Source organism: Ictalurus furcatus, chromosome 7 (genome assembly GCF_023375685.1).
Source record: "Ictalurus furcatus strain D&B chromosome 7, Billie_1.0, whole genome shotgun sequence".
Classification (NCBI taxonomy): Eukaryota; Metazoa; Chordata; class Actinopteri; order Siluriformes; family Ictaluridae; genus Ictalurus; species Ictalurus furcatus.
This window is the reverse complement of record NC_071261.1, coordinates 16,069,889-16,085,933: the sequence shown is the minus strand read 5'-3', so window position 1 is coordinate 16,085,933 and position 16,045 is coordinate 16,069,889. Positions and strand designations below refer to the sequence as shown.

Below are 16,045 nucleotides of genomic sequence, written 5' to 3'. Positions count from 1 at the left end.
ATGTCTTGACAACACCACCTCATTCTTTTTCTTCTTCTTGTTATAATTCACCCGCATTAAAATGTGTACTGTAACTAAAATGTTACACTCCAGAGATTTCACTTTTGAGACACGAAATTTTCCTTGACGCTTCTTCCTGGAATAACTGGAATATTTGTTGCTCCTTGAGTCAAGCAACAAACACAAAATGAAATAAAACAAAATAAAAACTCTTGATCCAAAGCACATGTCTGCAAGACATACCGATAGCACTCAATTATCTTACTCTAATATTCTTTCTTACATCTATCTGCCATCTCATAGGACCTCACTGATATCTATATTCCATAGATGTATCTTACCAAAGCACACTGTCTTTAAATTTTGTCGTGCTCAATCCATAAAATGTGAGCTGCATTTCATAATGGTAGATTGTTACTCACTCTGTTCTATTTCATTTCTTTTTCACTCCATCACCTAAAATATACCCATTAGTTTCACTCCTCGTTGAGTTATCAAGTTACAAGCAATACATTTGCCCTAAGATTTTGAATATATGCCTACATTTCATAATAATATCATATAGATGATTGAACTACTGTGCTCTCAGTCGTTCTAGTTTCATAAGCCTTTAAATATTTTGAGTACACTTTGACTATTACACTAATTTCTATTTTACATTCATAGTAAGCTATAGTACGTACTTCCTGTCACATCCAGATGAGTGTACATGTACTACAGTGGTTCTTGAAGTAGGGTCTGGGGACTCAAAAACAAGTAGGCCTACAAATAATGTTAACTTAAACCTAATGTGTTCTGCTGGTGGAAAGTCCAGTGATATAAAGGTTTAAATAGTTAGGAGACTATTGTACATATGGAAATAATGAGCCTAATATTTGAATAGTTGAATTATGTTTATAACATAAATCTGTGGGTCTGTCAAAAAGAGGGTTTGTGGAATTTATTTTACAGTTAAAGGTGTCCCTGGCTGCAAAATGTTTGGGAAGCCCTAATGTACAGCATCTAAACTGTCTGTTTTCATGTGTTAGTTTAGTCCTGGATAAAAGAAAACATATTTTTCAAGTCTGTCATGGTTTAATTGTTCCGTTTATTGTACAGTACAGGACAAATGCAGCACTGTCTTGGATAGTAAATTTACAGTGCTGTGAAAAACTGATTTCTTCTTTTTTTGTGTATATCTCATACTAAATAGCTTTAAATCTTCAAACAAAATACAAGATAAAACAAAGGCAACCTGCGTAAACACACAGTACAATTTTTATTTATTTATTGTTTTTATTGAAGCAAAAAAAGTTATCCAACACCTATCATCCATGTGAAAAACTTATTGCCCCCTTAAACATAAAATCAGGTTGTGCCAACTTTAGCAGTAATAACTGCAACCAAATGCTTCCGATAACTGGAGATCAGTCTTACATTTACTTCTAGGACTAAGACTTACTCCTATGCTTTGGATCATTGTCTTGTTCCATAATCCAGTTGCACTTGAGTTTCAACTTACGGACTGAAGACCGGACATTCTCCTTTAGGATTTTCTGGTAGAGAGCAGAATTCATGTTTCCCTCAATTATTGCAAGTTGCCCAGGCCCTGAAGCAGCAAAGCTTCCCCACACCATCACACCACCACCACCATGCTTCACCGTAGGTATGATGATCTTTTTGTGGATTCCTGGGTTTGGTTTATGCCAGATGTAATGGGACCCCTGTCTTGCAAACTGTTCCACATTTGACTCATCAATCCATAGAACATTCTCCCAAAAGGTTTGAGGATCATCAAGGTATGTTTTTTTTCAAAATTCAGACAAGCCTTAATGGTCTTTTGGGTTAGCAGTGGTTTTCACCTCACCACTCTTACTTGGATGCCATTTTTGTCCAGTATCTTTCTAATAGTGGAGTCATGAACAGTGACCTTTATTGATGCAAGAGAGGCCTGTACATCTTTTGATGTTGTCCTTGGCTCTTTTGTGACTTCCTGGATGGGTAGTTGCTGTGCTCTTGGAGGAATTTTGGAAGTTCAGCCACTTCTGGGAAGGTTCACTACTGTGCCGAGTTTTTCCATTTGGAGATAATGGCTCTCACTGTGGTTCTTTGGAGTCCCAGAGCCTCTGAAATAGCTTTGTAACCCTTCCCAGACAGATGTATTTCAGTTCAGTTCAACAGGGTTTGCAGTAATCAGGCCTGGTTGTGTCTAATCCAACTGACCCCATTATGAATGCAGTTTCATAGATTTGGGGAATTAGTAACTATGGGGGCAAATACATTTTCACATTGACCTAGTTGTTATTGGATAGCATTTTTGCTTCAATAAATAACATTACCATTTAGAAACAGTATTCTGTGTTTACTCAGGTTGCCTTTGTTTTATTTTAGATTTTGTTTTAATTTCTGAAACAATTTAGTATGAAAGATACACAAAAACAGAAGAAATAAGGATGGAGGCAAATACTTTTTCACAGCACTGTACAGACACACATTTAGATAAAAGTAAGCACTGTTTTCTTATTCTTCACAGGGGTCAGATAAACAATTCAATCGCATTATCAATCCTTCAAAACATTTTCGACAGCCTTCTTTGGGGATCTTTAAACAGGGGAATTTGTTTTATTTATTTATTTAGAACAATTTCATTTCTCTGACGGTGGATAGTGTACAATTTCAACCCATCTGGCAAAAGATTTGCATGCTAGAACTTTTCCAATCTTTTGTTCTTTCCTAAATGGCAACCTTTCCTGCCTGCAGACTCAGCTTCCCACACACTCTCTGAGGGACGATAAGATTTTAGACAAAAAGGCAGACTAGACAGATGACTGCTATAATATACCTCAAAATATGAACCTTTATAGATCAGTTTTGCCTTTAGAGATCTCTGAACTGCCTGAAGGCTTTCTCACATCCAATCGATCATATAATTTGTGACAACATGAATCGCTAATTTATGACTTAGGGAACTGCTTATAGACTTCACCTGTGTTGTACTTGCACAGATAGGTTGTAACTAGTGTTCATTTAAAAACAAATGCTACAACACATGGCGAATTAAGCTCCTTCAATTCCCTAAACTCCTAATTTGACCCATGCATGTTTGCAAAACTCAATCCTCTGATGATCTATTAAAGTGCCACCAGTATTGCAGATGACCCCTCTTACCCTTTTCATGGACTATTCACCCTCCTGCATCTGTGCCACCACCAGCAGACTCTGCAACAGTTTCTTCCCTGAGCAAGCCAAACACCTAACCCAGTAAGACTCAGTACTACTGCACACTGCACTTTACATAGTTGCATCAGTCACTTTATACTATGGAACTCATTTTTGCTGTCAGTATTGCTGGTATACTTGTGCTGCAAAATTACACACTAGCTTAGAGTTTACAGTCAATGTTTACAGGTTACAGTCTATGATCTGTGTATCTGTTGTCCTGTGCATTTATTGTTTTGTTCTGTCTCACACTGTTGTGTATTTGCACTTTATGCAGGCTTGCGTACTTACACCATGGACCTGAAGAAACGTCATTTCGTTCCAATGTATACAATCTATATAGAGGAATGGCAATAAAAACCCACTTGACTCGACTTGACTAAAGTACATTTTACTGTTGTGATAATACTCTACCAGTGATTTTACACATTGGAATTTAATGTCAGGTGTAAAGTGACAGTAGTTTTTTTTTATGACCTCAATCCTTGTCTTGCACAGGGAAGTAGTGCTAATGAAAAATGATAGGTAAACCATAAACTTGATTGGACTCCCAGTCATGTGACCTGATAAGATGTACATCAACATACAGAATATAAAATATCATTTAATGACATCCGTAGTGTTTAATGTGTGTGCGATTGTGCCCAATGATGGGTTGGTACCCGGTCCTGGGTGTCCCCCGCCTTGCTCAAGGCTCACTGTGACCCTGTGTAGCATAAGCTTATGGAAAATGGATGGATGGATGGATGGATGGATGGATGGATGGCTGGACATCTGCAGTACTGTTTAATGGTGCAATGCAGTTTGGTTTCTCGTATCTCATCTGATAGAAATGCATCTGTACAACCTATTTCTATGATAACACTAAAATAATTTTCTATAAATAAAACAATTATCAAAACTTAAATGTTAATGAAGTTATATTAGTAGGGCCTGTAACATGAGTGGCTACATAATGATATTTATTATTTCTAGTGATATGTGTCTTTTACTGTTTTATTTTGCATGTGCATCAACAAAAAAGGGTCATGATGACGCATGGTCTTTTTCCAATCTTCAACTGTCCAGTTTTGGTGGACCCCCAAAACTGCCCAATGTAGCTTCAGATTCCTGTTCTTGGCTGACAGGAGAGGAAACCAAAATAGTCTTCTGTTAATAGATCCAATCTGCCTCAGTGTTCAATATGCTGTGAGTGCTAAATTGCTTTTCTGCTCACCATGGTTGTAAAGAGTGGTTATTTGAGTTACCATAGACTTCCTATCAGCTTAAATTAGTCTGGTCATTCTCCTCTGACCTCTCTCACCAACAAGGTGCTTCCTTTTAGAGAACTATAGCTCAATGGATGTTTTTTTTAAACACCATTTTATAAAACTCTAAAGACTGTTGTGTGTGAAAATCCCAGGAGATCAGCAGTTCTGAAATACTCAAACCATCTGGCAACAACAACCATGCCACAATCAAAGTCACTAAGATCACACTTCCCCCCCCCCCTTGTGTTAAATGGAGTTAACAGGATTAATCTTTCATTATTTAACCACATACATTTTGTTATCAAAATGATATTAGGACACCCAGAGCTATCACTAGCTAGTGGTGTAAAAAGGGCCCAGGTTGCGCATACAAATAAGCTACAAAACTGAACAAAACCACCACACAAATGACAGCATAAGGAATTGGGGATGCACACCATTAAAAAGCTGTCTCAGCTCAGAAGATTGGTGTAAAAGTTGGGCACATGGCATTATAGATGCGCATCCAATAAGCATGGTTGTGCATCTTTACTGCAGGTTTAAAGGTTAAATGAAGTTTTTTGTGATTAAATGTGGAATTATGTGCAGCTTTTGGTGCATCCTTGCTGCACATTTATGTGAAGGGGCTTCTGTGGGGGCTGTCAAGAACAAGTGACTACACTCAAACACCAGTAAATAAATCCTGTTTCGTATTTTGAACGTTATGTAAAAGCTGTGCACATACCCTTCAGCACATCATATAAGCACTGTAAAATCATTGTTGTTACACTTGGAATAGATTTACTGTTCAAGATTCTCTTATAAGTTAATTTTAACATTCTAGTTAGAAAACCCTCAAGGTTAAGTGGTATCATGATATGTGCTGTTTTATTTCGAACTGCACAATCTTATAAGGTATGCGTTCATTAAAAAAATAAACCTGCACCATTAATTACTGCATGTCAATATTAATAGTAATTCTCATGACACCATTACATTGGACCTTGCATGATGTTTCGCTTTAAGCTCATTTATTGAAGCATCCATGTGACACAAATCTTCATTAAGATGCTCATAAGGCAGAACAAGTTATGTATTAATACCTTGAAGCCTTCTCTTCTCCCTGATTGGTGGAGAGTATAAACGTGAGCTTGAGCGTATGACACTCATCAGTGGCAAGACATTGAGTGACAGTTTGAAATAATGAGCTTGCCCTTAGGCTGCCATCTGACATCACTCTCTTCTCATAGCAAGCCTCGACTTCGCCCTATGACCTGTGGCAGATATAAAAATAAAAAAAAAGCCTTTTCTCTAATGCTGGGAAATGGATGACAATAACAACGCTTCATTTTTTAAAAACACGTTTTAATGATGGGTTAGTCTTTACAGTCAAAATCAACACTTACTGTAATTAAAAGTTGTTTCACCTAATGTTTTTCTTTCCAGTGTGTTCTAAGAAATGGTTTTGTCAGCGCAGCTAGCAGTTGTACATGTGGAAGACTGTAGGAGAGCACACGTCTAATTAGTTTCGCTTGGCTAATAGGCACATATTTTAAATAGTGTCACACAAGGTTGATTTTTTTTTTTCTCCCACAGATATTCCTTGGTGGCATTCGGAAATTGATAGAAACAGTACACTAATCAGTGCTTCACAGTGCATATGACATGTTCACAAAATCCTCTAATTAAAAATGAACTAATCAGTGGATAGGCATAAATAATGATGAAATACTAGCTTAAGATTTTTCACATGATTTAGAGGAGCTGGTAAAAACCATGGGTGTTTTCACATCTGAAACCTGTATAGCTCTCTCTAAGCTGTTCCGTTTGGATATCAAAGGTTCATTAATGACTACAACAAAATACATTTATCTGTCTTATGCTCCCATGTGTTGTTTTCTTTTCAGCTCTTATGAGGTTCCATTATTGTTCGATCCTATTCCCTGGAGAGTCATGAAGCTTTGAAGAAAGCAAAACTGCAGTTAATGACGGCGAGTTGCTTCTTGTTTTGGAGCCATGGGCTTTGACAGGATCTGCAACTGACTTGCCTGGAACCATTTCACTCACTGTCATGCCTTCAGTCACATGAAACAAAGGTGGCAGCACAGTTTAACTGACACTGCACTGGAACACACTGATTGATGTGTAATAAGACTACAAATACAAAGAGACCAGTCTGTATCTCTATGGCCATACTAGAGGATCTACCTCAAAGCCAGACATCGTCAAATGAGCTAGCCAGACAAGTTCACAATGAGATCATTTTGGCCTGATTTGCTGCCTGGTAGTCTTAAATTAATTCACAGCATTCTCAGTCTTTATTTCCCACCAATTTCACATGATGAAATGAGAGAAAGTGATGACATGTAAAACTGAGCAATGTTACAATTAGAATGGTGGGTGGTCATCTCTCAGAGGATTTATCTAATGAGCGGAATGGATGTAGTCTAAGCAGGTGTGTCTCTGTGAGAAGCGAGAGATATAGAAATATAGATATAAGGATTTGTGCTTGGTTCACTAATTACAGTCCATTTGAAGCCCTATGCACTTCTCTATCTCCAGCCTGCTACTTTTCCTGGAATGATTAGAGCCTTTCCCTTCTCGTTGAGCAGATCGTTTTATTCTATTCATGTATGTCAGTTGCTGGGTGAAATTTCTATACACGCTACAAATGTTAAAGTTGTGCACAGTGGAAAACCTCAAAGGCTTACACTTTATTCGTTTCCTTTATTCATTTATTTAATTACCAACTACTGAAAAAAACCCCAAACACGCATACTGAATGTGTGTTCAACAATGGTATAACATTTTATGCACAGTATTGGTGTAAAATTCTACTCTTGACTACAACACCATAATAACATCTCTTGGAATGAGCGTTCCTAATATTTTAATCACATATAAATATTCAGTGACAGCACAGAGACATAGTAAAATGACTCATAATAGACCCATTGAAGCAAATTGCTGACCTATACTTATAAAAGAAATAATTTTCCTCTGTGATTGCCTCGCACTTCAGATGGCTTATATCAAGTGATAGCCTTTGCAATTTCAAGAGGAATATTTTGAAGACTAATTGCTTGTATATCACATGGCTCTTAATTATGCAGACAAAAAAAAAGTAATGAATGACATATTTTATTAAATAATATTAAATAAATAGCCTTACAGCCATTTAAGCAGTACTGTAGCTAGCTAAATTCATTTGTATGCAATTCATTTGTATGATGCTGTTCGTAGTAATTTACTAATTCAGTGGTAACCAGTGAAGTCTCGGCCAAAGTGGGTCAAAGTCTTACCATATACAGTCACCAAACACTTTATTAGGAACACTATACTAAAACTGTGTAGGTCCTCCCTTTGCACTCATAGCCTCAATTCTTCATGGCATGGATTCCACAAGATGTTGGAAACATTCATTTTTAGATTGGATTCAGATCCCGGTGACAGGGAAAAACTGAAGTATATTGAATTCATCGTCATGTTCATGAAACCAGTTTGAGACGAATTTTGCTTTGTAGCATGGTGCATTATCTTGTTGGAAATAGCCATTAGAAGATGGTAAATTGTGGCTATGAAGGGATATACACGGTCAGCAACAATACTCAAATAGACTGTGGTATTCAAGTGATGATTGATTGGTATTAACTAGACCAAGGTGTGCCAAGAAAACATTCCCCACACCATTACACCACCTCCACCAGCCTGGACTATTGACACAAGGCAGGTTGGGTCCACAGATTCATGCTGTTGGTGCCAAATTTTGACCCTACATTCTTTGTGCTTCAGCAGAAATTGAGATTCATCAGACCAGACTACGTTTATCCAGTCTTCAACTGTCCAGTTTTGGTGAGCCTGTGCCCACTGCTGCCTCAGCCTTCTGTTCTTGGCTGACAGAAGAGGAACCTGATGTGGTCTTCTGCTTTTTAGCTCATTTGCCTCAAGGTTCAATGTGTTGTGCATTCTGAGATGCTTTTCTGCTCATCACAAATGTACAGATTGGTTATCTGAGTTACTATAGCCTTTCTGTCAGTTTGAACCAGTCTGGCCATTCTCCATTGACCTCTCTAATCAACAAGGCGTTTCTGTCTGAAGAACTGCTGCTCATTGGATGTTTTTTTAATTTATTACACCATTCTGTGTAAATTCTAGGAACTACGTGTGTGAAAATCCCATGAGATCAGCAGTTATAGAAACAGTCTAATCAGCCCATCTGGCACCAACAATCATGCCACAGTCAAATGCGAACATTACCTGAAGCTGTTGGCTCATATCTGCATGATGTTATGCACTGCACTGCTGCCACATGATTGACTGATTAGAAAATTGCATGAATATGTAGGTATACAGGTGAATAAAATGATCCATGGGTGTATATCATCCACTCAACAACTGTTTGTTTCTTTGGAGTTGCGACTTCATTCACAACTTCATACATGCAGTCCACACAGGGATAAATCTAAATTTAAATCTATATCCGGATATCTGTAAAGCTGCTTTACATTGCTAAATTATTATATAAATAAAATTTAATTGAACTGAATTTTAAATTCCATTGAAATACTAATTACCTCTATTGAGTGACCAATGATTTAAAAAAAAAACATGTTACTATTGGACAGCCCTTCTAGATGTTGCACAGCTCCATAGAGTTATTATTGCAACTAGTGGTCAAAAAATGTTTCCATTTTAATGGGAACTGCAACAAGTGCTAATAGAGGCCCACTGGGACAGGACTCATGCTACCCCATGCTCACTCTTTGAGTTTTCTCACAGTTTTTACACCAAATAGGTCTAGTTTATAAATGCTCCATGCTTGCCAAGCTCCTGTTTCATAGCAAATAATCAGAATGAATTCTAATACAGTACTTTCAGCAAGCAAATGTGAATTGTACGTTTAACTGTTCATGATGTACAGAACTAATCATTTTGCAAATATACATATATTGCAAAGATTGGGATAGGGAAAGGGGGGTTATGGAGTGGATAATGTCTATACATCACAAAAGACTGTGCACCCTGGTGATACTGGCTGAGAAAAATTAGCTGCTAGACTGCATGCTGGGTGACTGCATATTGTTGACTGCTTATTACTTGTAGCCTATATCAAAGGTCAAGTGTAATAGCTTCCTGACACAATATTTTTGAGGATCTGTCATTATTAATGTCATCCTACACTATTAAAATATATGGCCACTGCTGATGCTAACCATTGTATTGAGTGACTTGAAACCACTCTTATTCTGGATTAATTAATATTCAGTTTTTGGCTTTTGCCCAAACCACTATAAATGAAAAGACGAACTAGAAAAAAAACATTGCAGCATAAAGGTCATTATGAAATGGTAGACTAAGCATCACAGTAAACAATATATTTTTTTTCTAGTCGGTGGAAATATTTGTTGGTGGTGCTATTTACGTAACAGTACTTCTGGGAAATAGAGCCCTGATTGGTTGAATGGCTGAATGGAAAAGATATTTATAATAGAACTCAGAAACAAATGTACTGTCTGATGGAAAGTGTTTCTAGAATTAAAATGTGTGCTGTTATGAAGGTTAAGTGGTGCTTGCTAATATGTTGAAGTAGCCTAGAATCTAGGTCCACTTATGAATCTCAAGGTTACAGACAATGTACATCTTTTTCAAAGGCCTCTAACAATTACCCTGCTGCAGAGCTCAGAGAGTGCACCAGGTGGAAACAATGATAAGTTACATACTGTTATGTCTGAATTTTACAGAGCAGAACAAACTAGTATTACAAAACACACTTAATATGAAAAGCAAGACTGTATTTGATGGATCATTCAAAGTCTAGTGTACACTGTGTATTAATTCTATACTTAAGCTGAAATACAAATACAAAATACAAAGTAATGTTGAAGGGTGTTTGTACCAGAGTGTGGAATTAAAACAAATGTGTGAAACGCATACATTTAATGTACAATTATTTGATCATTATATGCTATAATTGTGTAATATATAATAAATATTTAGTACCAGGAGATTTGCATTGAGAACATTCCATATTTATTATACAAATGTAAAGTACACCTTTGGGAAAACCCCAATCTGTTCATTAGAATATATGTAAATGAATTTGCTACAATACACAATGATGTACAGTATCACAACAAACACCTGAGTAGTAAAATGCTCTATAAAATCAGAAGCACAATTAATTCACTGTCATTTATATTTCCATGCAGCTGTTCCATTTTACCATGATTTATATCAGATATCAGATATCAGATTGGGGTAGTGTGTGTGTGTGTGTGTGTGTGTGTGTGTGTGAATGTGTGTGTGTGAGAGAGAGGATTAGAAACAGGGAAACTGTGGTCATAACCCGCCTTCACAGATCACATATCCCTGTGATGCATCGACTCCCAGTCTGTGACCAGATATCAACACAAAGGAACCTGTGTGTGTTCAAACACACCTTCCTGTGTGTAGATCACAGTGCCACTTGCATACACCCAGACGGAAAGATGAGCAAAACAGGTGAGTTACAACTCTTTTCAGTTCTTATAATAAAAAAACAGTATGTTAGTGAAATTTATCTTGTAAACATATTTTAGTAGAAAATGAATATGAATACAGTGATTAGTATTAGTTCACTAGCAACAAATTAGGTTATGATATGAGACAGTATGAAGTCTTTGTTGATAGTATGGTGTTGTGGAGTCTTAATGGCGAGCTCTAACTATTATTCATGATAAGGAAATACATCTTCAAAGGTAATACAAGCATTATAAATGTCCTGGCTGTAAACCACATTCTAAAAGCTGGGGGGATAATGGCAGTTGATATCGCTAAACTTCAGACAGGCTCTCAATCTCATTAACCACCATCTCAAAGTTGTCTATGGAAGTCAGCAGTTGTCTATGGAAGTTCAACTTTACCTAAGCTTTTAGTATGATTTACCAGTTTTCATTTCTCCCTCCCTCTGAGTTGTTATATAAAAACACAGTTGGCCTTTCTGTCTATAATAACGAGATAAGTTATTATTTCAGAAGCTGTGAAGCATAAAAGCTTTTGATAAACTGACTAAGTCAGAAACTATTATAGAAATGTAGCATTTAGGGTAAAAAGTGATGATAATCAAATAATCAAACAAATAAATTACAATAAATATACTGCTAAAAAACTACAATAAAATATACTTTAAAATACACACCAAACAACATTAATATACTATAGTAATTTCTATAATAGGCATACACTTTCTCTAGTATGCTATAGTATACATTGAAGTATTTAACATACTCTAGTATTCTATAGCAGAAACCTTGATAACTTACTATAGTATACTATCATAATAGCGTGAGGTCTAAATCTTATTTTAATATCCTATAGAATACCTCGAAGTATATAACTTGCTATAATATACAACAGCAAAACCTTGAAGTGTGTGGACACCTGACCATCACACACATGTGGGCCTTCCGCAAACTTTTGCCTCAAAGTTGGAAGCACACAATATAGAATGTCTTGTTATGCTGTAGTATTACAATTTCTTTGCACTGAAACTAAGAGACCCAAACCTGTTCTGGCATGACAATGCCCCTGTTCACAAAGCAAACTTCATGTATTATACTATACCAATAACATAATCTAGTATTCCAAAGGAATGCCTTGAAGCTTCTAACTTCTAACTCTAGTATACTGTAGTAATACCTTGATTGTTTTATTATTAGCAGATTATCCTGATTGTCCACTATACAAATCCCTCTGTAAGTTGTTACTATAGAAACGATAAGGTAATAGAACACACACATTAATATACACCTATCATTTTAATTATAGAGCTACTGTCAGAGTCATGCTGTTATAGAAAATTGATCAACAGCTTCAGAGTTGAGAATTCAATATTTCTGTGGTATATAAATATGACATATGTCCATCACACCCATATGTGGATCTTCCCCACACTGTTGCCTCTTGCTACACAACTCAAAATGATTTCTCTTCACTGGAACTAAAAGGCTCAAACCTGTTCCAGTATGACAAAACCCCTGTGCACAAACTGAGGTCCATGAAGACATGGTTTGCCAAGGTTGATGTGGATGAACTGGAGTGTCCTGCACAAAGCCCCAATCTTAACCCCACTGAACACCTTTGGGATGAACTGGAACACCGACTGCATACCAGGCCTCCTCCTCTGACCTCAGTGCCTGACCTCACTAACACTCTTGCGGCTGAAGGAGCAAATCCCTACAGCCACGCTCCAAAATCTAGTGGAAAGTGTTCCCAGAAGAATGGAGGTTATGATGACAGCAAAGGAGAACTAAAGCTGGAATGGGATGTTCAAAAAAGCACATTTGGGTGTGATGGTCAGTCGTCCACAAACTTTTAGATATAGTGTAACACCAGTGAGCTTACATGGTAGCCCTCACCTGCTGTACCCTCTCCTCCATTTGGTCCAGGTCAAGAGCTGCTGATCATCTTCGAGCAGGAGGCAGAGCAGTGGGCCTCATACATGTACTCCGTCCTGGCTGGATCTGTTCCAGAGACAGGAATCTTTTGCTACAACATTTCTATGGTATCCAGTCGGCGAGACAATTTCCTGGAGCTGAATGGCTACAAGTGCAAACTGCTCATCTTGTCACGGGGTATGCTGGAAGGCATGTGCCAGCTGCGCCGCTTCTTCTTAGCACGGGTGCTGAGGCCTGAGGCATGTGTGGTGGTGCTGTTGTGCGGTGTAGAAAGCCTGGAACCCCTGCTAGAACTCATTCCTCTCAAGGGCGAAGAATGCCTTCAGATTTCGAGTGAACAAGATGCACAGGAGTACCGCTCGGCCGTGCTCGACATAATTCGCAGAGGTGAGTCTTATACATATAGTGAGGAAGTTAGAGGAAGGAGGAAATTATGACTGATAACTTGCTGGAAATCTCTGAGGAAGTCTATGGTCAATAATGGCAGCTCTTACTGACATATGTAAGGGTGGGTGTTAAAAAAGGGTAAGGAAGTCGAGGAAGAAGGGATTGTGATTCTTCAGTATTACAGTATGATGTGTTTTGAAGATGAAAAGGTTAGGTTATCCTTACTGGCTTATCTAAAGCAGGCCATATTCAAGAAGCATGCCTAGGTATACAAATAATTGACTGGTTCAGACAAGGGGAGGAAGTCACATTTAATAAAAACTGAAGTGAATTACTCTAAAGACCCCCAGTAAATTACATTCTTTCCCAGCTGAAGGAAACATCAGCCTCCAATGCAGAAGTCTGGCTGTGCTAAATAACATGGCACAGCAGGTTAAGCAGTGCAAGAGGAACATAATCAGGTTTACATTCTGCCAGCATGATCGGTGATCCTGAGGACTGTAATTACGGAGCAGTGTGAGCGAGGAGGGGAGCTGAGAGCGAGAGAGAGAGAGAGAGAGAGAGAGAGAGAGAGATTTTCCACACGTTTGAATCTTCATTATCCACACTGAGCCCTGACAAGCCAATTACCATCCCTAAACAATATATCATCCACATGAAAAATACCAGAAACGAGTGGTAAGCAGCAACTGATCATGTGCAAGAGAACAAGATTAAACAATCTTTTCAAAAACTTTCATATAAACTGCACATTAATGTACCTCTTTATAATAATATACAATTTTAGCATGCAATATTTTATTTTATCATAGACAGGATGTGCTAAGCAGCAATACTCATAAACAATAGCAAATGGACATGCACTGTGGTCAGTGTGTGCTCTAACATCATTGGCCTAACTGTGCAAATGCAGTAAATATGGCACTGTTCCATACATTTAATGAGTACATTTCATTACTGTCAAATGCAAAATTTTCCCCCAAAGTGAGCAAATTCTACTATAAGGTTCACAAATTAGCATATATTAATACTAAACTGTTTTCATGATAATCAATTGAACATAAGGAAATAATGAAGCTTATCTACAGTATATTCACAACCTCTAAATTATATATGAATAGCCATTAATAATAGTTAAGTAATTGGCATTTTAGGTAATAGTTAAGTATTAGCATTTTGTAAGTAATTCATTTCATGACTTATGCAGTACTAATTAAGATTACTTTTCTAACAAGGTGTGTTCGGAAACAATGTAGGCACCCCATTTCTAAACTACTCCTTCTCCTCTACACACAACTCAAAATTAGTCCTTAATAGCTACTCTTATTAGCATATGGTATGCATGGTCCTTTCAGCATGCTTGAATGGATCAACCTCCTGCGAGATCATCCCCTCCAGTATTTTTTAACGTCACGCTAATAAAATAATCATATTGTCTCAGAGACCCCACCTTGTGTCCCGAGTACCCTGGGATAGGCTCCAGGCTCCCTGTGACCCTGTGTAGGATAAGCAGTACAGCAAATGGATGTAATGGATGGATATTGTTTGAAAGAAACTTGTTAGTGATGCTAAAAAGTTTTGTGTAAATTGCTCAAAGTTACTTAAATAGCCTAAAGCTTGAGCTAACCTACATTATGTACAAAAATTATAATAATGTTAATAATGGAAATGAGCTTTATAACACTGTCAGGCGGCAGATATGAACACAGATGCAGGTACACAAATGCTTTATTAATAAACTTTGCAGACAGATCCAAAATGGGAGACAGTGCATTGAGGGAGAATCCTTAAATACTGTGGTTGTGTAATTAAGTCCAGGTGATGGTGATCAGTAATCATGTGAGTTGGAGACCGTGGTGGCCATGTTTTTAGGCCGCGTGCTGTTATGGGTGTTTCCAGCATTGTCATGATAAATACTGCAATCAGTTGTATTATTTATCACAATGAGTTAACAATATGCCAATACTTACTGTAGCGATTACCATTATTATTGGTTTTTCGTGTATGAGATTTGTATACGGTTCATTTTTTCCTTATTTGTGCATATATTAATGTATCATGATGCCACATTATACCACAGCACTGTTGAATGCTGTGTTCTGATTGAAGGTGTTGATTAATGTTCTGTAACAGCAGCTCTGACAGTACCTCCAGCTGGCAGGCAATAGCACTCTTTCTAATATGTTATAGTTTATATAGTAACAAGTTACACAGGCACTCTATGGTGTATGCTCCACATAAATGGATTAAAAAAAAAATATGAGTAGTCTCTGATATGGTGAAACTTTCTGTAAGGAATCATATATTTGGCCTTTTTGGAACGGGTCTCCAGGGTCAATGCTTTGTAACAGTCAGAGGTGAAGCTGTTCCTTTATGATTTCAGACAGAATGTGGGAACTAACTTGTTTCATGTTACACTTTAAACATGAACTATATTGTTCCTTTCATTAATTAAACATTGTATTTATTTGTAATTTGGTGTGGCCTAAGAGGAATAAAACACTTCAGATAGTGCTGTTATAGGAAAGTAATGAACATTGGGCCACATTACATCACTTAGTCACTGATTCTTTTCATATGATAGTACACCCCATTGTATGGATCTTATAATAACATATTAACAAAATACCTACGTATACGATCTATCACAAAGCACATACTCAGAGAAACAGGATACATGTTTAGGGTTAGGGAATCACAATCGAAATGCATAGTAAAATAAACAAAAATATATGAAATTGTGGTGAACAGGTTAATCCAGCACAGTCAGAGAATCATAAACTAGGCAGAAAAGTT

General features: G+C 37.3%; 1 protein-coding gene across 2 annotated transcripts in view; it reads left to right on the top strand.

The window, feature by feature from the left end:
* Window positions 1-10,339: 10,339 nt before the first annotated feature.
* The window catches only part of LOC128609961 (B-cell scaffold protein with ankyrin repeats), a 46,011-nt gene continuing 40,305 nt past the window's right edge, over window positions 10,340-16,045 (top strand). Inside the window, exons 1-2 of one of the 2 annotated variants that reach the window (XM_053628919.1) lie at window positions 10,340-10,928; window positions 12,854-13,249. In XM_053628919.1, coding sequence (XP_053484894.1) covers window positions 10,631-10,928; window positions 12,854-13,249 — 694 coding nt within the window. In that variant the 5' untranslated portion in view covers window positions 10,340-10,630. The remainder of the gene's footprint in view (window positions 10,929-12,853; window positions 13,250-16,045) is intronic. The other variant, XM_053628920.1, reaches the window with a different exon arrangement.